General features: G+C 37.6%; 1 protein-coding gene across 1 annotated transcript in view; it reads right to left on the bottom strand.

Annotated features, from left to right (window-relative positions):
- The window catches only part of ap1g1 (adaptor related protein complex 1 subunit gamma 1), a 113,540-nt gene that overhangs the window by 23,194 nt on the left and 63,983 nt on the right, over positions 1 to 26,363 (bottom strand). The window contains exons 14-19 of the mRNA XM_060838070.1: positions 25,074 to 25,196; positions 21,448 to 21,537; positions 16,938 to 17,065; positions 11,526 to 11,630; positions 5,866 to 6,004; positions 3,241 to 3,367 (exon numbers count right to left, since the gene is read on the bottom strand). Of these exons, the coding sequence (XP_060694053.1) occupies positions 3,241 to 3,367; positions 5,866 to 6,004; positions 11,526 to 11,630; positions 16,938 to 17,065; positions 21,448 to 21,537; positions 25,074 to 25,196 (712 nt within the window). The remainder of the gene's footprint in view (positions 1 to 3,240; positions 3,368 to 5,865; positions 6,005 to 11,525; positions 11,631 to 16,937; positions 17,066 to 21,447; positions 21,538 to 25,073; positions 25,197 to 26,363) is intronic.

Genomic DNA, 26,363 nt, shown 5'->3' with positions numbered 1-26,363 from the left:
GAAAGAAATGAAGTCTAGAGAATGCAAAGAAATAAACTTTAATGTTTTAAAAACAGTTCACATTACAGAAGAGGAAGTTCAGGAGGTTTTAAGAGAATATAAAAGTGGATAAATCTCCATGACCTGATCTAACATATCCTAGAATGCTATGGGAAATAAGGGAGGAAATTGCAAGACTCCTTGCAGAAATATGTGCATCATCTAGAAATACGGGTGAGATGCCTGATGACTGGAGGTGTATCTTTGTTTAAGAAAGCTTGTAAGGAGAAACCAGGTAACTATAGATCTGGGAGCCTGACTTTGGTTGTGGGCAAATTGCTATTAGTTGTTAATAAAATATAGGATTTACAGATTGAGAAGCAAACAGATTAGGGATAGTCAGCATGGTTTTAATGTGAGGAAAATCGTGCCTCACAAAATTGATTAAGTTTTTTGTGGAAGTTACTAGAAAAGATTAATGACGGCAGAGCAGTAGACATTGCCTATTTGACAAGGTTATGCATAGTAGACTAATTGGTAAAGTTAGCCCAAATGGGATTCAGGATGAGCTTGCCAATTGGATACATAATTAGCTTAATGGCAGGGGACAGTGTTGGAGGATAGTTGCTTTTTTGGACTGTAGGCCTATCACCAGCAGTGTTCTGTGGGGATCAGTTCTAGGTCCTCTTTTCTTTGTCATTTATGTAAATGTTTTGGATGAGGATACAGAAGGCATATTACTAAGTTTGTGGATGACACCAAAATTGGTGGCATAGTAGACTGTGAAGAGGATTTTCTAAGATTACAAAGGAATCTCGATCAAATGGGTCAATGGACTGAAAACTGGCAGATGGAGTTCAATCTGGGGATATTGCATTTCATTACAACAAAAGAGGGCAGGGCTTTTACAATTAATGGTAGTGTGTTGGGTACTATGATAGAACAGAGAGACTTAGGGTGCAGGTACATAATTTGCATCAGATATAGACAGTACTTAAGGCAGCATCTGGCACACTTGCCTTCATTGCTCAGTCCTTTTGAGTATAGGAGTTGGGAAGTCATGTTGAGGTTGTACAGGACATTGTGAGACTTCTTCTAGAATAGTGTCCAGCTCTGATCAATATTAAGCTGGAGAGAGTTCAGAACAGATTTACCAGGATGTTGTCAGATATGGAAGGTTTGAGTTATAAAGAAAGTCTGGAAAGGCTGGAGATATTTTTTACTGAAGATTTAAAAGACGAGGCTTTTTGTTTTTTTTAAAACATAGTGGGTGGTTCTAGTGGTAGATGTGGGTACAATTACGATGTTTAAAAGACATTTGAATAGATACATGAATAGCGCAGCAGGTCAGGCAGCATCAAAGGAACAGGAGAATCGACGTTTCGGGCATAAGCCACTCTTCAGGAATGAGGAGGGTGTGCCAAGCAGGCTAGGATAAAAGGTAGGGAGGAGGGACTTGGGAATACAATAGGTGGAAGGAGGTTAAGGTGAGGGTGATAGGCTGGAGGGGGGTGGGGAGGTGAAGTTGGGATGATGATTGCAGGTCATGAAGGCGGTGCTGAGTCTGAGAGTTGGGACTGAGAAAAGGTGGGTGGGGGGGGGGGGGGGGGGGGGGGGGGAGGGGAAATGAGAAAGCTGGAGAAATCTGCATTCATCCCTTGTGGTTGGAGGGTTCCTAGGCAGAAGATGAGGCGCTCCACGACGCCTGGAGGAAGAGCACCTCATCTTCCGCCTAGGAACCCCCCAACCACAAGGGATGAATGCAGATTTCTCTAGCTTTCTCATTTCCCCTCCCCCCAACTTTTCTCAGTCCCAACCCTCAGACTCAGCACCACTTTCTTGACCTGCAATCTTCTTCCCAACTTCACCACCCCCACCCCTTTCCAGCCTATCACCCTCACTTTAACCTCCTTCCACCGATCGCATTTCTAACGCCCCTTCCCCAAGTCCCTCCTCCCTACCTTTTATCTTAGCCTGCTTGGCACACCCTCCTCATTCCTGAAGAAGGGAATATGCCCGAAATGTTGATTCTCCTGCTCCTTTGATGCTGCCTGACCTGCTGCGCTTTTCCAGCAACAAATTTTTAAGCTCTGATCTCCAACATCTGCAGTCCTCATTTTCTCCTAGATACATGAATAGGAAGGTTTTGGAGGGGGGTGGTCCGAAGGGTCTGCATCCATGCTGTATGACTAAGTCTGGCTCATTGTCACTTGCCCATTTGATGGGTCCAGACTATATATTGCTTCAGAATACAATCAATTCACTACCTTGCTGAGACTAGTAAACTAATTGAAAAAAACATCATAGATGGAAAGTTCTAACAGAAAATTTAAAATGGACACCATCTTCAGAAAAGCAAGTTCAGTTAGTCAGAGCTCTCACTGGAAGTCAAACTTATGCAAACAGCTTTAGTGCAAAAAGCTACAGAACATTTAGACAATCTCAATAATCCTTTCCTGAATTTAACTGTTATCACTGTAATTCTTAACATAACAGTTTGCAGTTCTCATTTTTCTTCCCCAGATTTGCAGGTTCTATTTGCTTTATTTTTCCAAGAGAAAAATGTATACTAATTGCATAGTTCAAACCTAAAGCTAGGTAGGAGGATGGGAGAAGAATAAAAACACAAGGGAGGGAGGGAAGTTAATGGAGTGCTGGCCACCTTGGCATTCTGCCAACAGTATAGAACACTATCACTTAAGTGGCCTCTTCACTCCACTAACTTTACCAGCTGTGCAAAGGCCCCCATCATGTATGGAAAGCCTAGTAAACCCTGAAGGTAACCCTGCAAACTTGAACCAAGGAATGTCCCATTTTGGCACTCTGTAGCCCAGTGAGGCATCTCCCTTCACAAGGCATAATGGCCAAGTCCACAACAATATTCTCAGATCCAACAACTTTCTATTATGTGAAAGTGCCGGTGTTGGACTAGAGTGGACAGTCAGAAGTCACATGACAGCAGGTTAAATGTCCACCAGGTTCATTTAAAATCAAGCTTTCAGAGCACTCCTGTTGGACTGTAACCTGGTGTCATGTGACTTCTAACCTTTTTAACAATTGGCTGGTGGCTGCTGAGAGGCAGACATTAGCTGCTAGGTAGGAATAAAGTAGTCGGAACTCCCACAAAAAGCCAAAACAACCTGTTTTTGGCTTTCCAGCCCATTGTAGAGGCCACCACGGATATGACAAAATCCAGCTCTGGTAGAGTCAAAGTTCTTTTACTTCTTTGACTGCACATCAACATGTTTTCATTAAGCTAACCTGTTAGATCCAGCCCTCCTAACAGATCCAGAAGCTCTCCACCAGCTGTGTTTGGTTTACTGGGTGGTGCAGTCTGAATCGCTGGTGTTACATCACTTCCTCCGAGCAAGTCTAACAAGTCATTAGCCTGAAAAAGAGAAGGCTAAATTTTATACACACAACTCAAGCAATCAAAAATTAGCAAAAAAAATCACTTTAATTGAAATGTATTTCTACGTAAACCAATCGCTAATCCAAATTGATGTGGACACATTTTATCTATATGCATATCAGCGATCAAGTCTTGACATCCACTTCAATTGTCAAATTTATTACTCTGCATCTCTCTGCTAGCTTAAAATATTTTTTTATTGAATTGCACCAATATATTTCTCAATTTACTAGTAATCCAAGTGAGTTAGCATTATTAGTTTTAAAGGAAGAGAAGTATTTCAAAAGCATAATTGTTGTACTGAAGCGTCAGTATCATTGAAAGATGTAAACAACCATTCATGAAGTTGTATCTCTATAAATTCTGTGAACTCCTATTAATGGGATTTTAAGACAGGAAATAAACTTGAATAATACTGAAAGCCAAAATGGTTCACAAAAATGGGAAGAACTCAAAACAGCTTCTAAACACTACATTTTGCTGCCTTTTCTGCACAATTTTACTCCTCTATCAATGCTGAAGATTGAAAGAAGTCCTGTGCCCATTAGATACTCAAGTACTTGGTCAAAATTGCAATTTTTCCACCATTTTTATAAAAGTTGTTAAGTTATTGGAATTAGTGGGTACCACAAGAAGCCAGATGCCACCTCCAAGGCTTCCATAATTGCACACTTCTAGTTTGAATTTTTCCCAAACAGTGCAAAGATTGAAAACACTACTTTGCAAGAGAAGAATGAACATAGAAACTTCTTGCATAGAATTACTAAAATACATATGGTCAAACAGTCAAGCAGAGATTTTAGGGGAGGTAATGATCAGATTCAAATACATACAATAAAAGGAATCCATAGTATTTCTACCACAATCCTGGTCTGAAGAAAAGGAAATTTTGAAGCCTAACTGCATTTGAGTATGACCGATCATGTCTAGACATTGAGGCTATTTAAGCCCACCCATCTATGCTTAAAATTACCAACTTAAATGGCGAAGTATATTCATAATAACTGCTAATTATTTTTCCATTCTTTTTCGAAAAATACAAAATTGGTCTTATTCTAGAATGCTGGGACTTGTCAAATTTTCGTGCAGAAATTTTCCCCTGCATCCTTCACACTAGTTTAGTGGTCCACAGACTATAATGGACAACATAATTGCATGTCTTTTAGTTTTAGCAAAATTGATGTTGTCCTTCAACCCTCAGACATCCTCTTCCCCAAAGCTTTATTTTATCAAGACCACCTCTCCTTTTCTTTTCCTGCACACCTTATAACCATGCAACCTGCATTTGTTTCAGGCAAGCCTGTTATTGCTGCAACTCCACAAGATTATCTGAGGTCATAACTCACCAACTGAAAGTGTGTTGCTGGAAAAGCTCAGCAGGTCAGGCAGCATCCAAGAAGCAGGAGAATCTACCAGAAGAAGGGCTCATGCCCAAAACGTCGATTCTCCTGCTCCTTGGATGCTGCCTGACCTTCTACACCTTTCTAGCAACACATTTTCAGCTCTGATCTCCAGCATCTGCAGTTCTCACTTTCTCCTCCCATAACTCACCAATCCTATTTACTGTAGTCAGAGCAGTTGCATACATGCAACCCAATCCTGATTTACAGGTTTAAATTCTCCATTCCTTCAACTTCACTCATTAACATGCTATTCTCTATTTTAATGCTATGTCTCTCTGTAATGCCCCAGTATCTCTCAATTTTTGATAGCGGGAATTTTAGAAAAATGCACAAAAATTACTAGCAGAATAGCCTGTAGGAACTTAGTCCTGCTCTGTTCAACTGCATCCTAGCCAGTTTGTATAAGTGCAGCTCCTCCTCCTCAGCCAGCTCTAGTCTTCCAAGAATTAAAAAGTATTCCCTCCTGCACTATCTTTCCAGCCATACATTCATCAGTATTGCCCTCTTTCTGTACTCACTTGTACGTGAGACCAGGAGAACTCTAGAGATTATGACATTTGAGGTGCTGCTTGTTAATTTTCCCCTGTTTACCCCAACTTTCACAGAATTCCACAACTCCTTTCCTACCTACACCATTGATACCAATGCACATCACACCAATCTTCAACAGGACCTTCCAAACCCACCTTCTCTAACACAGTTGAATGAAGGCTACAGATGCACAGGGACACCATTATATTCTCAAATTACACACAACCCAACCAGGCGAAAATCTGGGAACACTATCTGCACCAGACAGACTGCAGTGATTCCAGATGGTGGCTCTCAATACTACCTTCAAGGACAGTTAGGGAATAAATGTTGGTCCTGCTGATGACACCCACAATTTTAAAAATGTCCCAAAAAGTACATCTATTTCAGGGTAGATAAGGCACTAAAATATGTGGATCTAGAGATTTGAATCCCTTCAGTACGAGCCCTATAATAAATCAATATGAGCCAAAAATTCAATCAATCAATCATTCAACTCCCAATTCTTAGTATTTGTGGAAATATACCAATTGAAGTTACCTGATTACTAGGTTGAGTAGCACTGGGTGCCAATTTTGGTTCCACTATTGTAGGCTCTGCCTCTCCATTAGTTTGTGCAGTTTCTGTAGGTCCATTAGTTACCTTCTCCATTATAGGCATTCGTTCCAGCAGTGCAGATCTATGAGGTAAAAAATTCAACATTTAAAATCATTTATAATTCTGGAGTGATGATTCTTGAAATAAAAGTTTTATTTATTCTAGCCAAAATGTTTAACCTCAAAAGTAAAAATGTCTACAAACGTAAAAATGTCTCCAAACGTTTACTTGATATTTTCACAGGCTTACAAGTTTGTGCAGATAATCATTTCTGTAACTATGAGAACATTAAATTCAAACAATTTGGCATTTTTGCCCGTATGCACAAATTTCCATATTCATTGTCATCAGTTAAAATAGCATTCAAAATATATTTGCTTGAAATGCTCAAAATGGTTCAGTATGTTAGAATAAATTAATGGTTAGCAAGACATCAAGGAGGTTAGCAAAGGTGCTAAAATACTGTTAAATGGGATGCATTTTGAGACAAATGGTCAGGACTGGTGTGAAGAAGCCCAACATTAAAGAGGTTAGCATGTAAAATTAAAATGCACGCTATCAGGGGATAGTGTACTGGCATGGACAGAACCAGTTGGCAGACAGGAAACAAACAGTGGGAATAAATGGGTCTTTTTTTCCAAGTGGCAGGGAGTGACTGGGGTACCACAATGCTTGTACCCCAGTTATTCACAATATATGTAAGTGATTTAGATGAAGAATCAAATGTAATTTTTGTAAACTTGGAGGTAATACAAAACTGGGTGGGAGGGTGAGCTACGAGGGAGGATGTAGCAATGCTCCATTGGGACTTGGACAGGTTGAGCGAATGGGCAAATGCATGGCAGATGAAGCATAATGTGGATAAATGTGAGGTTATTCACTTTGGTAGCAAAATCAGAAAGGTGGAACATCAAAATGAATTATCCAACGAATTGGATCAAAGTAAATAAATGTACAATTGTGAGAGAAACAAGACGTAGAAGTAGGCCTTTCAGTCCATCCCTGCTCCACCATTAAGATCATGTCTGACATAGCTATCCTCAACTCTATTTTCTCACCTTTTTCCATAACCCTTGAATCAGATTAGAAATCTGGTTAGTTCAGCCTTTAATATCCCTTATTGACCCAGCCTCAACAGCCCTTTGTGAAGAATTCCACAGATTCGCTAGTACTCAATCAGAAGAAATTCCTCCTCATCTCGGTCTAGAAGAGATTATTCTCTGGTTCTGGAATTCCCACAAGGTGAAATAATCTCTCAGCATCTACCCTGTCAAGCTCCATTAGAATCTTGCATTTTCCAATAAGGTGACTTCATTTTTCTGAACTTCAATGAGTACTGGCCCAACCTATTCAATTTCTCCTCATAAGTAAATCATTTCATACACCTATCAACCTAGGGAACTCTTTCTGGATGGCAGTACATTTTCCCTTGGATAAAAGGAACCATAATTGTTACGGTATTCCAGGTGTGGTTTAACTAGTGCCTTAGAGTTTTAGGAAAGCTTCCTTATTTTTATACTGCATTTCCTTCTGCAGTGTTTCCATTTAAAATATGCTTTTCTGTTCTTCCTGCCGAAGTGCATAACTTCATACATTTCATCTGCCCAATTTTCACTTAATTTGTTTATATCCCTCAGCAGACAATTCTCACTACTTGCCTTCCCAACTACTTTTGCATCATCTGCAAACTTGATCGTACATTCACTTTTGTCACCCAAGTCATTAATATGTACGTTAAATAACTGTAGCTCCAGCAGAAATGCCCTCTTTCAACTTTCCATCTTCTATTATGAGCCAATATTATATCAACACTAATATGCTACACCTAACATCGCAGGTTTGTTTCAAATAGGCTTGTGTGGAAAAGGTTTTGGAAATCCAAAAGTGTATCTTGATTCCCCATCTATCCAGTTTGTCGCTTCCTCAAAAGAATTGATAAAGTATGCCAGACAAATTTCTCCTTTGTAAAGCGATGCTGATATTGCTGCATTGTAAAATGCTATTATATCCTACATAATAAACTCTCAACATTTTTCCAGTGACTGCTGTTAAGTAGTTACCTGAATTTCATTTCTCCCTTTTTTGAATAAGGTGTTACATTGGTAGTTTTCCAGTCCTGACACTTTCCAGAAATCTAAGGATTCTTAGAAGATTACTACTAGTGCATTCACAATCTCTGCAGCTACTTTCTTTAATATCCCAGGATGCAATCTATTAAGTCCAAGAGACTTACTGGCCTAAACCTTATCAGGTGCCCTGTACTTTTTCTCTAATGATAGCTGCAGTACTCATTTCCTCCTCAATCCTTTCCCTCATTCAGATTATTCTGTATTTTTGGAAAGTAATTAGTGCCCTCTACTGAGAGGACTGAAAGTATTTATTCAATTCTTCTGCCATTTTCTGGTTCCTCATTACAATGGTTCCAGCCTCTTTTTAAACAGGTTTATATTCATTTTGACTCCTCTCTTCCCTTTTACGTATTCAAACAAGCTCTCACTGTCTGCTTTGTCTTGCTTGCTAATTTACATTCAATGTTTTGGGAATCTTTTATTGGATTTGAAAACTTCAATCTTCTGGCTTACTATATTTCCCACCCAGTTTTGACACTTTATTTTATTAAAATAAACTTTTGTACATTGCTTCCTGTATCACTCTGCATCATTATGTATACATTACCCTATTCTTTCACTTCGTAAATCTACACATCTCTTTTCCAGATATCCTCCATCACCACACCTCTGTTCAGCTTAAAGGCCTTTCAGAAACTATACATGTTTGATTTGCCAGGACTTTAATCCAAGCACAGTTCAAGTGAAGTTTGTCCCACTAAAACGCTCCAGTAGAAGTGATATTGCTGAAACAGTGCTAAACTTCTGAACAGAAGTAGTTTGAATTCAAGGTAGATGGAAAGCACCTTAAATTTGCTGACTATGCAAATGCAGCAGACAGCAGATACAGCAAAATATTTTCAAGACGACATGGATTCGTTGAGCACTAGGATGATAGATGATGGTTAATGGGCTCAAAAATGTCTGATAAGGTTCATTCTGGATAAATGCAAGTTATTACATATTAGTACAACAAAGAGTAGGGCACAGAGCCTTAGGTAGTGTTGTAGAACAGAGGAACCTAGGGGTACAGGTCCATAATTCTTTAAAGTTTGCATCACATATAGACAGGTTTGTTGAAAAGACATTTGGCACACTTGCCTTCAGTGCTCAGTCCTTTTGAGTTTTGGAGTCAGGAAGTTATGTTGAGGTTGTACAGGACATTGGTGAGGCCTCTTCTAGAATAATGTGTCCAGTTCTAGTCTCACAAATACAGGAAAGATATTATTATGCTGGTGAGGGTTCAGAACAGATTTACCAGGATGTTGCTGGGTATGGAAGTTGAGTTATAAAGAAAGGCTGGGACTTTTTTTGCACTGCAGCGTAGAAATTTGTGAAGTGATGTGATAGAAGCCTTTAAAATACCGAGGGGTATAAATAGAATTAATGGTATTGTCTTTTCCTTAGAATGGGGAATTTCAAGACTGGGGACACATTTTTAAGGTGAGAAGAGAGATTTAAAAAAAGACGAAGGCAACTTCTTTTTTAAACAGAGAGTGGTTTGTATGTAGAATGAATTCTGAGGAAGTGGCAGATGTGAGTACAATTACAACGTTTCAAAGATATTGGGATAGGTACATGAACAGGAAAGGTTTGGAGGCATATGGACCAGGAGCAGGCAGGTGGGACTAGTCTAGTTTGGGATTATGTTCAGCATGGACTGGATGGACTGTTTCTATGACTCTATGATAACTAACAAAACACAAGTGTAAACCTTGCACAATAGTCACAAACCTACATTTAAACAAAAAGGCTAAGAGGGATTTACAAAAAAGAAACATGGAAATAATAGATTGAATATTGGAAAAACAAATTATAGTACATGGAATACTAGGGCATATCTAGAACTCAGGTTTACAGGGCAGACATAACTTCATATTTCATATTCTGTTTTAAGTATTGTCAAATTCTTACAAGTACATAAAGGTTATAATGGAAGTTCGTAAGTCTGAGTGCGATTGGCCAAATGCCCTTTTCTCATCTTCAGCTGAAAGCTTTAAGATTGTGTTTAAATCACAGTTATTTCTGCTATAACATGGTAGTTCTGTTCTCACACAATCCAGTGTTAAGAAAATTGTGTAACGGCAGCACAATTTAAACTAATGGGGCCAGAATCACATTATAACCAACACACACTTTAAAAGTTCATGCTTTAGAAACAATGTCCCCAATTTGTTAATGGTGGTATAGCAAATTTGCATTAAGTAAATACTTGTTAAAGCAGAATAACTTGTGATTGAACTTACCGACATCAACTTCTAATTAATATTTTGGATTGGTGAACCAATACAAGGATGAATCAGTACTGAATTGCTTTACATGGACAGTTAAAGACATACAGAATATTCAATTATATAAAACTGCACTATAAGTACACATGCTGAAAGTATGATTTAGCCACCTGATGGAGCATCACTCCGAAAGCTAGTGCTTCCAATTAAACCTGTTGGACTATAACCTGGTGTTGTGTGACTTTTAATTTACTGAAAAGTATATTGCTCTTGCCAAATTGCCTATACATTTTTTTGTTCTCAATGAGCTGAGTGGGATTAGTTGCACAGTTCCAAAGAGTGAGCTCAAAGATAATGGAAATGAATTACCTCCTTTGAATTATTCTATGCTCATCAGCTTAGAAATCTACTCAATGAAAAGTCATGTTCCAACCATCTCTAGAATTTGCCCTGAGGCAGAAACTTCTTCACATCAAAAACCCAATAGCAGCACAAAGGTATTTATTTTCTCAATTAGAAGCAATCAAGCTACTCAAGAGTTTCACGTGGGGAGGAAAGGTTTTGCAAAGTTTATATTGAGATTAATTCATTTTAATCTCATTTCAGTTCCAATTCATGAACAAGCTTGAAAAGAAGCATACACAAGAAAAAGGAACTTTATGAACTAACCGTTTTTCATTCTTCTAAGTTCTTATTAGACACAGAACATGCAAAAACTTAATTCTCCTATTTGAGAGTAAAGCACGATATTAGATTCATTTTTATCATACCTCTCCAGCTAATCAGTTATACGAGATCCTGAAGTCACTCACTCTTCTAATTTTGCTATCAAAAGGGAGTTTCATGCAGGTTCCTGTCATCAATCGTTTGAAACTGAACTACACAGGTTGACTTAATTTCCCAGCATCAAATCTTTACTATTTAACAATTCAATCAAATGCAAAATCATCATTTCTAACTTCTAAAGGAACATCGATAAGAAAAGTCAAAGTTCCAGCTGCAAGAATGGTACTAGAATGCAAACAATTGTGACATCTCCATTAACAGAGTATTTTGTACACAGATTAGGTTTGACAAACAGAAAAAAAGGTGCTGAGCATCTGAATATACCAAGAAATTATTGATTTGTATCGTTGCTCGTATCCATTTTCTAGTTTTAGCATGCAATTTAAATTGGTTCTAAAATAAAACTTCAAATAACTAACAGCATGGCAAATTGAAGCCACTTGAATTCAACAGGCCACCTTAACAGATTTCAACATACCTCATGTGATCAAATTTTTTGAAAAGCGCATTATATTCAACAGCCCTCTGCTGAAGTTCCACATCTATACTGCTTCCATACACAGATATTATCTTCTTAATTCGACTGAAAGAAAGAATCAACAATATAATTCCTATTCTATTAGATCTACCTGAAAAGAAAAACAGCATTATTTTTAGTAAACATTGTAGAAGTACAAAGGAATTTGGATCACAATTTAATTTGTTTTTTTCTGAAGATGCAACTGTTGCTTGCTAGGACTGAATTTGTTGCTCACCCCCAAATACATTTTAAAAGATACTGGCAAGCATCTTCAGGACCGTCTGCAATTCATCTGATGTACCTACACCCAGAGTGCTGTTAGGCTGGAGTTCCAGAATATTGACCCAGCAACGGTGAAAGAACAGTGATATTCTCCCAAGTCAAGGAGATGTGGGACTGGAAAGGGGAGGGGAAGTTGCAGGGACATTGTTTCCATGTTGTCCTATTAGGTGGTATAATGCTGATTTAGAAGGTGCTATTGAAGGACATTTGGTAAGATGCTGCAGTGCATTTGGAATAGGAGGCACACTGCTGTACTAGGAAGGAAGCAAATACTGAAGGTGGTGGATGTGGTGCCAAACAAGTGGATTCCTTTGTCCTGAGTGGAGTCATGCTTCTTGAGAATTCCTGCAGATGCACTCAATTAAGTAAGCGGACAGTGTTTCATTATATATCCAGGATGCACCTTGTAGAAGATGTGGAGACACATTGGGAAGTCAGGTAGTAAGTCACCCACCTTAGAATTTCAAACCTTGAACAGATCACCCAATCTCATTATTTATTTGAATAGTGTAATGGTCAGCATCCCTTTCTTTCAAACTTATTCTGGGCTCGCACATTAAGGGTGGGGATTTTGAGGCTTCACTTCCTGTTTACTGTTATGTTGCACACCGCCTTTCATGATTAGACTGGGGCAGAATTGCAAAGCTTCAAACGGCTTCATGGATTGTAGGATCACTTAGATTTATTCATACCTTCTGTTTCTGGCGTGTTGTAGGTTCACCAAGTCGGCAGCTTAGTTTTAATCAAGCTTTGTATTGGTCCTGGGTTACTCTTCTACACTCTGCACTGATTTAGGATTGATCATATAGCTTTAATGGTAGAGTGGGGGATTTTTGCTAGGCAACAGTTATAATTGTGGATAAATATAATTCTGCTGCTGACAGCTCATTATCTTATGGCTGCTCCATTTTGAGCTGTTAGCTAAATTGGATAGATTCAGAAGATGTCTATCAGATCATATAAACATATCTGGTTCACTGATCCACTTCAATTGAAAGACAGTCCACTGAATCAAAGTACAGGACAAAGCTAAAATTAAATAACACCAGATAAATCACTGACATCATTGATTAAGCATAGTCAAAATGGTGCCTGGGTCATTGACCGTAAAGTATTAGGTAAGCAGAACTGTGTCAGACTGTTGCTAGATGAGTCTGAGATAGCTCTTCTGGTTTTGTCACAAGCCACCAGATGTTAGTAAAGGACTACTTTGTGGGGTTAAATAATGGCTCAGCAGTTAGCACTGCTGCCTCTCAGCACCAGGGACCCAAATTCGATTCCAGCCTTGGGCGACTGTGTGTGGAGTTTGCACATTCTCCCCATGTCTGCGTGGGTTTCCTCTGGGTGCTCTGGTTTCCTCCCACAGTCCAAAGATGTGAAGGTCAGGTGAACTGGCCATGTCAAATTGCCCATAGGGTTGGGCCGAGGGGCCTGTTTGCATACTGTAGGGAACCTAATCTAACCTAACTAGATTAAAAATGTTCTTTTCACTTCCAATGTCTAGGTCTATGCTGGTGGCCTATTCAGGTGTGTTTCTTTTTGACTTTTCTACACTGTTAGAATATGAATCGCTTGCTAATTTCAGAAAGGAGTGAGAGTCTGCAGTCACACGTGGGTCAGAAAAGGCAAAGTCAGATTTTCTTCCCTAAAAAGGGATTAGTGAACGAGATTAGTTTTAACGACAATTTAATAGTTTCATAGTTATTACTCAGACTAGCTTTTTATTCTAAATTAAAGTATAATTTCACGAGCTGTTGACTCCAGAGCATCAATTTAAAAAAAAGTGCCTTCAAAAAAGGTAATAATCTCTGTTTTCATGGCTCATAAAAATCCAGTGGTCTAGGTTAAAGATGATTAGAGCATAATATGTGGTTTAAAAAGTGTGGTGGGAGAGAAGTTCCAGTTTGTGGTACACTGACATTAGCACTGGGAAAAATGGAATCTATTCTATTGGGATGATCTACACTTGATATCACAATAGGACCAGTGTACTTGTAAGCTATACAATTAGAGAAGTAGAGAGGACATTAAAAATTTAATGGCAAGGCATCAAATCTTTTAAATGTGCAACCCAAATAACAGTCATGATTATAAAGAATACTATTGATATCAGAAATGACAAACTCTCAGAAGAATAGTGCGTGCATGCATAATAGTATAACAACAGCTAAGATTAACGGTTACAAAAATAATAGTGACAAAAGTAAACGTTATCTGAATGCAGCATTGAGAAAAACCAATAAACTAACTGCAAATAGAAATAAGTACATTCTGATTGCTGTCTCAGATAGGAGATGAATACTGAAGGATACAACACATTTAGAAAAGGTCAAGGAACTTGGCAAATGTAGAAAGCTGGCTCTTAATTAAGAGAGAGTGACCCAAGACAGAAACCAGGAAGAAGTTGGGTAGGTGAGAAATAAAAGAAAGTCACTTGTGAGAGTATTGTGCAGGCCCCTTAACAGTAAAAATAGATAAAGGGAGAAATAATGAGAGTTTGTGAGCAAGGTATGGCAATTATGGGGATTTTAGCCCATATAGAAATTGGAAAAATGAAATGGACAAAGATACGAGAGGGGAGGAATTCATGGAATGTTTTCAGTTTGTCTCATAACAGCACATTCTGACCAGAAAGCCAGAGATGAGAACTGCAACTATACAACAAAATAGGAGTGTTGCCATAAAAGGCACCCTAGTCTGCAGCAATCATATGCTTGAATTTTACATTCAATGTTTTTTGGGGGGGGGGGGGGGGGAAGAGAGAAAGAAAGGAGAGGGAGGAAGAAAGATTTTAAACTTAAGGATAATTATCATGGAATAAAAGCTGTTCCAGCTATTGTGAACTGGTAAATTAGGTTAAAGGAGAAGGCAACAAAAGATGCAGTGGGATATTTCAGAGTATTCTAACCAGAAAGCATAACTGTAATGAAGATAGTATAAAAAAGCAAAAGCATATTGAGTAAAGATGGGAGGCAAGTCAGAAGACTGGAAGAATATGGAAACTCGCAAAAAAAAAATGCCTTAAACAGGAATGGAGGAAGGTTAAGTTAGAGTACAAGAGAAAACTAGATAGAAATGTAAACCCAAAGTAAGCGTTAAAAAAAATACTTTGTAAAATTCTAAAAGTATTTAAAGTTTGAAAAAAATTAGCAAGTGTTGCAGAAAGGGAGTTGGGAAAAATGAGATAAAAGATGAATTGAACAGGTATTTTGCATCAGTTTTCATTCTAGAAGATGAACGTAACATCTCAGAAATAACTAAATGAAAAGAAAAGGAATAACCCCAGAAAATTACATTTCAACAAAGTGATAATGAGCAAATAGTTAGGACTATGCTCTAATAATTCAGTGTTCTGATAGATTTCATCCTGTGGTCTGAAAAGATGATTAGTGAGACGAGCTGATGCATTGATTGTAATTTTCAGAAGAATGCTTAGATTTGAGGAGGTTTTCACTTGATAGTTACATTACCAATCAATCAATCATTCAGGTGGTGGGAAGGAGCGTGCAAGCAAGACAGCACGCAAGAGAGAGCATAGCTTTACATGAAGAACAGTTATTTGAAATATGCTGCTGGCAAAGGGGGAACCAATGCATGCATTACATTTGGATTTACAGAAAGCACTTGATAAGGGCAGAAGATAAAGGCTCATATTTCGATGGCTAAAATAATTGCATGAATTGGAAATTGGCTAGCTAATGAGACAGTAATCGCAAATAAGTGCTTTTCTAGCTGGCAAGCTGTAATAAGTGATGTGCATCAGATTGGTGCTGAGAACCTCAAATTTTTATAACTTACATAAATGACTGGGATGAAAGGCCTAAGGTTAACATTGGATTTTTTTTTTACTTTTTATAACTATTATCATTTTTGCCAGATTTTATGAATACCATTATAGGAGTTCCTCAAGGTATATTATTTTGTAATCATCCTGATCAGAGATGGAGCATGTGAGACTTAAACTCAGGACTCTTGGCTCGGGGATAGGGATGTTACCACAAGGCCAGAAGAATCCCAAGTTCCTCAGTATCAATCGAGGCAAAACTATCTTCAGCTGATTCAAAGATGTTCCCTTCATTAGAGGATCAGAAGTGGCACTATTCAATGATCACTGCACAGTGCTCAAACACCATATGTGATTCTTCAGATAACTGAAGCCGCCAGGGTACATATGAAACAAGACCCAAAACAACATCCAAGTTTGGGCTAATAAGCAGCAAGTAATTTTCATGACACAGAAGTGAAGAACATTGACCATAACAAATACGCAAACCATCTCTTGTTGACATTCAATGCATTGCTATTACTGAATTCTCCCACTATTAACATCCTAAGGGCTGCTACTGATTAGAGATGCATCTTGTGAGCCACAGAAAAACAGGGCAGATCAGAAGTTAGGAAATACTTAGTACAAAATTCATATCTGCCTGATGCCTGCCCATCTACAAGTCACAAGGCAAGGCTGTAATGGAACACTTTCCACTTGTTTAAATGGGTGTAGGTCCACTCAGCAGATTAGATACTCCCATCCAGGACAAAACAGCCCATTTGATTGGCCATCCACTACCCTCAAAATTCATTTTCTTTACCAATAACACAGAATAACAGCAAGTGTGCATCTACATCTTCCAAAACCTGCAAACTTTAAGACCTAAAAGGAGCAAAAGGCAGCAGATGCATAGAAACATCACCTGCACATTTCTTTCAAACAAATACCATTCTGACTTGGAAACATATTGCTGCTGTTTTATTGTCAGTGTCAAAATAACAAAACTCCTTTCCTAGTTGACCAGGAACTGAACTGTGCCAGCTATACAATTACTGGAGTTACAGCATAATCAGAAGGTAGAGTACTGCAGCAAGTATTTCTGGTCAGGTATACCTCTATACAAAGACCTCAAATGGTTCCAAAAGACAACTAACCTTCTCAAAAATAGAGCTGGGTGATAACTGCTGAGTTCCAATGAACAAGGGGCCAAGATTAAGAGACCAGTAACATCACCACAAAGATATTGTCACATTAAATTATATCAGTTTTCTAAGACAAGGTAACTTATTGCCTTCCAATAGAAACACAAAAGTACTTACTTTACATTTATGGTAAACCTTGTGCTAAGTTTCATAATTGCAGTGAGAGCATATCCTCTTGTTACAGATGTCGACATGTTTGACTGTAGTACAGTTTCTAATACATCCATAACTTCATCTTCTGTCACCTTTTGGGGTAAAAGGTACTAATGATCAGTAGGAACTATTTTGAACATAATCTCTGTACAGAGTCTCTTAACAATGTTAAGCTTGAACTGTAGTGCCAACTCTACAGTATGACCTGTAAAATATGAAAATTTCAGCACAATAAAATTAGCTTAAGGAATGATCAAATTAATACCTGATCTACAGGTCTAGAGTTCAATTCCTGCCTATCAGAACACACAATTTCTAGTTGGTTTGGCACTAAGAAGTTAGATTAGAGGTATTCCAATAACCTCTTTCTATACATATGCTGTTCTATATTTTAGTTAACAAGAAAGCCTTTTTAAATTTTAAGCTTAATTCCTGTGTGTCAAGTCACATACCTGCTATCCTATCACCCTAATAGTTGGAACATAAGAGCAACCACATTTTTTTTAAATTAGCAAGACAAGTTCACATGAAAATGGAAGAAAACACTTTCAAAGTAAAGCACATTTTATTTTTCAATTTTTGTAAGCTTGAAATTATAATTCCAAAAATCTGGAGCATGTTGTGTACAGGAGCATAGGAAAATCCAAATAGAAAACCACTAAGTGGTAGGAAAGATTGCCATTAAAACATTTACGAATAAACTATAAACATGCCTTTATGTACATCACCTTTAAAAGGCGCAAGTCCAAAAGTATCAATTTTAAAAACAGAAACATCAACTTGAAAGAAATATTATCAAAATGTTTGGCCAAACTGCGGTTTTAAAAGGAAGATCAAGAGAGGTGAGAGGAAGAAATTCAAGCAGAGAATGGCAGAGAGAAATGGTAGGCTAAATGTAAGGAATACAATCTAAATGAGGATTGTATAAGATAATAGAGACCAGGAAGGTAATACGAGTGGGGTAGCTTAGGTGACAAAGGGTTTGAAGCGGTCATGAAGGAATTGCGAAAGGAGAATTAAATTTTGAAGTTAAAGCACAGATTCATCAAGTTTGATGAGAACTTAATATGGAATAGTACAATATGGATAATTTGCCTACAAATACAAGATGAGGGGCTGATTGAAGCATTAGAATAATCAATTTAAGATTTCCACTTAAGAATAATCTTAGACCCTTTCAAATCATATTAGTAGTCTTGGATTTTTTTCTGTGCAAAGTGATAGGTTCTGTGAAGCATTGTGATGTTCCAGTTAAAAATAAAGAAATCACTGATATCAAAACTTCGCACACCTGATTATTTACCACAAGATTAAACTGGCAATCTGAGCATAGAACACATTTTCTCAAACCTAATTCAATATAAAATAGATCAGTTATCATTCTTTGGAATCAGGAGGGGAAAATATACAGGAAAGAAACAATTAGCAAAATCTGTGCTAAGAAATTCACTTCGTTACAACTCAAATATTACTTACCTTTGAGCATACTGGCTCCTTAACAGAATAACAATTTACTTTGAAACAAATGATCAAATAGCATGGAAAGGACAGTCGGTCAGGTTTTTATCTCTTTAGTAACAGCCTTTGTTAGAAGTTACAAGCCTTGGTTAAAAGTTCATGTCAAGGTTTGCTAATTTGCAACAACATGCACAGGTTTTTTTTTAAGATTAGATTACTTACAGTGTGGAAACAGGCCCTTTGGCCCAACAAGTCCACACCGACCCGCCGAATACTGAACGAACAGCAAAAAAACATACTTGACCAAAGGTCAAGAATGTGGTGTAATAGATAGAATGCAAGAACTTAATTGGAACAAAAGATCATAATGCAATTGCTATACTCTTCCATCAGCTATCAAATCAAATTTTGAATATTAGGGTAAAATCTGACTTGGTTGCTAATCCTAAAAGTGAACTCCACATGTTCTTTTTTTTGTGATCCCATTCCTCTTGTCTTAATTTCTTGTTCCCATCAAATCTTGAGACAAAGATTAGGGTTAATTGGATTTGGAACAATCTTTTAATATGGGTTGAGCATTGACTAATTTGGCAAGAAAGTGATTTGCAGGGTGCAACTGATTCCAAGTCATAAATGTTGGCGCTTGGGCCTCGGTTATTAATGGCTTAAAACAAGGCAACTAAGTTTAATATATGACAATTCTGCTGCAACAAAATCATGATTAAGCCACACATCAACTTTCCAATCATACCCCCATAACTCGAGTCTCTTTGTATCCAAAGATGTAATAATCTGTTTTAAATACGCTCATAAATTGAGCATCCAGTGCCTGCTGTGGTAGATTCTACAGACTTTCAACTCTCCAAAGTAAAGAAAGTACTCCTCACTCCAAATTAGCCAATGATTTATTCAAAACTATTATTCCTACCTCCATACTCTTCAGCCAATTATAACAGCCTTTCAACCGCTACCTTCTCAGAATTTAATATGTTTTCATTAAATCACAATTAATTCCACTGAAATCAAAATTTTCTCATTCAAGGGATTCAACTGATGAAACTTCAAATGCAACCTTCTACAAATCAAGTACATCCTTCAATTTAGAACTGAACACAGTAATCCAGATGTGGTTCGACCAAAACCCTGTACCTTTGGAATAAGGCATCAGTATTCTTGCACCCTGATCCCCTATAGACGGCAATGTACAATTTGCTTTCTAAATTGCCTGCTGTTAAATTCCTGCAATTCGTGCAGAAGGACACCTAAATCCCGGTGACTAATACAGATGCGTAATTATATCTCAATAAAAAAAGTCTGTTGTGCATTCTCCTTTCCTGGGTGGAAACTTGCATAGTTTTTTTCCATATTCTATTCCATCTGTTACTTTCTTGCTCACTAAACTGGTCGAAATCAATAATTTTTAGCCTCTGACTCTCCTCAGCTCTGGTGCCCATCTTGGTCAGCAAACTTGATATATTAAACTTAAAGTCATTAATATCAGAGGCCCAAGCACCAACACATTTATGACTTAGAATCAGTTGCGGCCTGCAAATCACGTTCTTGCCAAATTAACCAATGCTCAATCCATATTAAAACACTGGATTTGGAACAATTAACCCTAATCTTTGTCTCAAGATTGGATGGGAAAAAAAATTAAGACAAAAGGAACAGTTTCACAAAAAGAACATGCGGAATTCACATTTAGGATTAGCAACAAGTCAGATTTTACACTAACATTCAAAATTTGATTTGATCGCTGGATGGAATAATATGGCAATTTGACTGGAACTGTTTGCTTAAACGAGGGAAGAACACAAACTGGTTGTGCTGAATATCCAGTAGTTAGTATCTATTTCAATTTCTAGCTCAGCATTTTGAAATCCCAATTCTGTATACTTCTGCTGCTTATCTGTTGCCTTTTTTTGGAAACAATATTTATCCTAAGATAGATTCTCATCTGCACAACCAAAATAATAGGTTTATACCAGATACATGGTGCAACAAAATGATTGCTTAGATTTTTGTAGAGTAACACATCTCTATCACATTATTTTCTAAAAGAATATTAGCAACACCTGCATATTGGTCTTTTAACTGTCAAATACATTTGAATGAAACAATGTCCTGACAAACAAAGCTTTGATACAAAGGGTACTTACTTTTACTTATCAAAAAAATGACAACTTGCTAACTAATAGTTAAATAATCAGTGAATGCAGGCCATGGAAGTAAAGGAACACGTGTCAGAGCATGAATGGGAAAGGGGACATAATTAACCACTTGTGCGAGTGCATTTACTTCATAAAGCTGGTCAAAAAAAAGTTCCTGAAAGTTAATTTCCGTCAGAGCAAGTTTACAACATCCCAGTAGTTCACTGTTCAACATAGGATGTAAAATACATTACTCAAGCAGCAAGTAAAATCTCAAGTCTATGTACCTTCTCAATATTGTACTGAAATAAACATTAAAATATATTTAATTTAGTTTTTCCTCTGGGGTATTCAGATGATTGATCTGTTTCAAGGACATTTTTTTCTTTCATGTTTTGCAATTACCTGCTGAATGGTACAATGACATTATCCTAATGTGGCTTTTCCCCATTTAACACTTACAGCAACAAATTTCAAACTCAATATATTTGCATCATAATGACAAAACTCATTACGCCTCCAATGCATTGCTCTCTGCCTATCCATGTGCAATGATGCATTGTATTCAGGATACCACCAAAACGCATGAGAACATGAGAATGCTTGAACAATGGCAATATTTCTGTATTAAACTATATACTATGCAATTCAATTTTGAAACATTCCAGCAAATTCAAGTTGCAGGATGACTTCAAAAAAATGTATTTCTATCTCAATCGTAAATCAGGTTCTGTAGCTGCAATGCAACAAGTCACATTTTTGTCAAGGAATGCTTATGCTGATTTAATATGCTGAACTGTATGTACTTGCTATATTTAACAGCTTATATAAAAGTTAATAGCTTTATTTTGGAAAAGAAACATTACCTGAATAGGTTCCTCCTCTTCACATTGTCCAGAAACTAAAAGGTCACCGTACTCTCCCATACACCAAGCACCAACCTGCACAAGAGGTTGCTGTTGAAAGATGACCAGTTAGTCAGTCTTAAATAGCTTTATAAACAAATAATACAATTAATTATCATTAGTGTATTCTTTTATAAAGCTGGTGTGCTATTGAAGTCCAAAACTATAGTTTAGCATTGTAGTAGATGAGAGTAAATTTCCTACAAGTATCGTTCAGAACAAAACTATTGCCTTTGGTCTGTATTACAAACTCAGGTTGCCCTACTGTTCATGAAGAGAAACTTCATTCCTCTCACTGGCAACTGGGAGGGGGAATAAAAACTGCTTACACTCTGGTATCAAATTTCAAAATCAAAAGATAAATTCACAATCACAAAATGACATAATTTCTTAAGACTGCCTATTTCCACATCTGTAACATCTTTTGACTAAATATTAGTCTAGCCTCAACTGTTGCTCAACACATTCAATTGCACCTCAAAAGATATAAACTTGACTATCCTGACCCACTTCTAGCCAGCTTCCAATGTTTAGTCTTCCACAAGCATGCAGATAATCCAAAACTCTGCTCCCTGTCTTAACTATCAAATCCCATTGTGCTCTGACTTAAAACAATTGCAAACTAAACAATGCACCTATTTTAAATTTTGTGTAATTTATGAAGTGCCACGATTGCCTTATTCTACACCTCCAATTTTGTTCTTACTATATATGTTTTCCTCCCTCACTTTCACCTTTCATCAGTGAATCTGCCCTGTCCTCCATCTCATCTTTATTTTCTCTTTCTTCCTAAACCCTTTCATTTGCATGGCTAAAGAACAGTTAGAACGCTAAGCACATCCAGTTCTGACTCAAGGACACCAACCTGAAACATTAATGGTTTCTCTCTCCATTGATGCAGTCAAATTGAGTATTTCTAGATTTTTATTTTGATTCCAGATTTCCAGAAAATTATGAAAAATAGCTCATCTAAATTTACTTCTTTATTGGAGAGAAATAATGAAAAGGGAACAGTCCAAATGGGACTGGGGTGTTAAGTCTCATTCGCAGCTACTTGTTTTCAAGTTGTTAAGTTGTTGGTAAGCCCTAAAGATGGGTTAGATGAAATTCAAGCGTGTCCTTAAACACAGGCCCATAACGAAACAAAATATCATGAAAGATAACATACAATGGAATAGACTAGTTTGGCTTTAGAAGAGGAAGTCCCTGAGGGATTACTGTGACTTTTCTGGCTACAATAAAATGACATATTGCTCTGGATTTTCAGCAAGCTTTGCCAAACACCTACATGTTAAAATGAAACAAAGAACAGGATCTAGACAAGAGGGAATGAATTGGAAAATGTATTGTCAGACTGGATAGCAACAACTCATTTCACAGTAGCATCAATCATGCCAATATTTCTAATCTGTACAATATACTGGATATAAAACGCACTTGTAGTATATGTACAATCAAAATTTGCTGACTATTAAAAACAGAATCAACATCAAAAATAGGACAAAAATCAGCAAAACAAACCAGCATTTAAATGGTCAGAGTTAGGATCAATGAAAACTTGTTTAACTATATAAACAACATCTGGGAGCTTAACTTTTGATATGCATACAAATGTGGCAGGTAATTAAAGTGAGCTGAAAGCCATGAAATATAGCAAGAAGGACTTATACACTTAATGGTAAGGTCCTACGAAGTGTTGCTGAACAAAGAGACCTTGGAGTGCAGGTCATTAGCTCCATGAAAGTGGAGTCACGGGTAGATAGGATAGTGAAGGCAGTGTTTGGAATGCTTTCCTTTATTGGTCAGAGTATTGAGTTCAGGAGTTGGGATGTCATGTTGCGGCTGTAAAGGACACTGGTTAGGCCAGTGTTGGAAAATTGCGTACAATTCTTGTCTCCTTCCTATCGGAAAGATGTTGTGAAACTTCAAAGGTTTTAGAAAAGAATTACAAGGATATTGCCAGGGGTTGAGTTTATAGGGAGAGGCTGAACAGGCTGGGGCTGTTTTCCCTGGAGCATCGGAGGCTGAGGGGTGACAAAATTATGAGGTGCACAGATAGGGTAAATAGACAAAGTCTTTTCCCTGGGATTGGGGGGGGGGGGGAAAAAGAGTCCAATACTAGAAGGTATAGGTTTAGGGTGAGAGGGGAAATACATAGAAAGGACCTATGGAGCAACTTTTTTCCACGTGGAGGGTGGTGAGTGTATGGAATAAACTGCCAGAAGTAGTCGTGGAGGCTGGTACAACTGCAACATTTAAGAGGCATCTGGATGAGTATATGAATAGGAAGGGTTTGGAGGGATATGGGCTGGGTGCTGGCAGGTGGGATTAGATTGGGTTGGGATATCTGGTCAGCATGGACGGGTTGGACCGAACGGTCTGTTTGCATGCTGTACATCTTTGACTCTATGACTAAGTGAATACAAGATGACAGATATTATAATCCATTGATCAGGTCACATTGGGAGTACTGCCTGTGCAACTTCAACTCCAGTCAACAATTTCTAAAAGATAATACAGTAGAAAATAAACAAAAAAAAACGGAAACGGGATGCGTTGAGAAATAATTCAATGGTTTAAATTAAGATAAGTCGTCCAGACGTAGGCAATTGGGAATGCAGGAGATAAAAGTACAGTAGATTCTGCTAGAACGTAATAGTCGCATTCTTTTGCGATCTCACATTATAAGAAAATTGTGCAATAGCCACACCATAGGGCCAGAATAGTTATAACAAATGTGCTTTAGAAACACTGTCACCAATTTGTCAATCACATTACAATGAATTATCAAAACGTATGTGAAAGCAGAATGGCCTGTATATCGAATGTTATATAAAAGTAGTGAAGCCAGAGATATAACTGGAAATGAGTGGAAATAAGTTGGAAATAGATTATTCTGGCCATTTCCCAGTACCTATCAGACAAGATAGCAAAGTCTCATTCTTTAGATTCCAAATAGATACAAGAAAAAAAATTAAGTTGTGATAAGAATTAGTTGAGATGGGCCAAATAGCTTTCTTCCAGACTGAAGGAGGGTTGCTGGGTCTGAAACGTTGATTGTTTTCTCTTCACAGATGCTGCCTCACTTGCTAAAATTTCTCCAGCAATTTGTGTTTGTTTCAGATTGTCAGTACCTGCAGTTTTTTGTTATTTGGTTTCACTCACATTAATTTATAAGAATGTCACTTCAATAACTCCACACTGGCCACATTAAACTACACGTCCCACATACTGACCCAAAAGTCAAAGTCTTTTGAAGTTAGCCATTATGGATGAAAACACAAAAATTTGAAATGACAAACAGCAGACAAAAAAAAGTCAATCACTATCTCTTCATGCAATACCTTTAAATCTGTAATACAATAAACACAGACACTTATCTTTGAACACATCACAAAATCCAAACTCCAAGCAAAATATATGCAATGGGATTTTTACAAGACAACTGTTCAGCTTTATCTTGAAATCAATGCAAGGAACAAAAACACAATTAAATTAATACAGATAATTAATTTATAAACCAGCTTTCAAAAACTTAAGCTTGAAATGAGCACTTCTACATTGTGTTGCTATTTTAAATGTTGTACCTGAGACGTATCTTCCAGGACAGCTTTGTAAAGTTTCTGTACTGTGTAAGCATGCATTTCAACACTATTGGTGATCAACTGGATCAAGTTGGGCACTGCATCGTCTCTTACATAACTGCCAGCCTAAAATGGAAACATAGAAAAATTAAGGACCATTGTAACAAGAGTGATTATAGAAACAGAAAATTCAGTCGGCAAACACAACAACTACTTAAGGCTGTTTCCTACCTATCAAGCTTGAAAAATCATTGCCCCTCAGTGAGAATTAGAAGAATGAAGTAGTGAGGCTGAGAGAGAAGGCACCTCTTGGAGGGAGAGCACACCTGTTAAAATTCAGCTGGAAATCTGTGCCTTTTGCAATCACAGAACTTGGTTTCCTAAGATTTCTCTTTGCCATTCACTTGGGATCCCAAACTCCACACTGAAAGTTCTAACAAGATTTTCAGACAAAACTATATACTTTACAGTAGCCCCAATGTCTGTACACTATCGAAAGGTATAAGTCAGGGGTATGTTGAAATACTCTCCATTTGCAGGGCTTAGAGAAGCTACAATATTCAAGAATCTCAACTCTATAGAGGAGAAAGCAAATCACATGACTGACATCTACTGCATTCACTCCTTCCATCACTGATGCACAATAGCAGCAGTGTGCACCATATATAGGTCTGCAATATAGCAATTCTTCATTCCTCCCTTGATAGTATCTTGCAAACCTGCCCTTCTAGTTAACAGAGGTCACAAGGGTAGCAGATTCACAGGGAAGTTACAGTTTGCAAAGCTCCCAACCAAGCCACACACCATTCTGATTCAGAACTTTAATGTCTATTCCTTCTGTGTTGCTGGGTCAAAATTAGGGGAGCCATTCCCCAACAGTACTGTGTATGACCTACTGACAAAAGACTGCAGTGGTTCAAGATAGCAGCTCATTACCACCTTTTCAAGAGGAATCCGAAATGGGTGATAAATTGACCAAGCCAGTGAAAGCCACAACACAAGAAAGAAAAGTGGAACACCATGAAAGTTTCAGACATTGAAGCTATTCTATCCCATGCCAAACCCTTTTACCTACAAGGAATGAACAAACTTTGCCTTCTGGTTTTCCAAAGCCTACAAATTTTCAACATAGACAAGTCCCTTCACGATCTCCCTATCTCTATCCATTTCCAGCCATAAAAATCGAAGAACAAAAAGTTTCTGAAATCTGACCTTGTTCATTCCATCTTTGCATCACCATCATTAGTTATGCCTTCAGGTAACCAGATCAGAAATTCTTTCCTAACATAGAAA

This window comes from Hemiscyllium ocellatum, chromosome 17 (genome assembly GCF_020745735.1).
Source record: "Hemiscyllium ocellatum isolate sHemOce1 chromosome 17, sHemOce1.pat.X.cur, whole genome shotgun sequence".
NCBI lineage: Eukaryota > Metazoa > Chordata > Chondrichthyes > Orectolobiformes > Hemiscylliidae > Hemiscyllium > Hemiscyllium ocellatum.
Note: the sequence above shows the minus strand (reverse complement) of the source record. Positions and strands in the feature narration are given on the sequence as shown.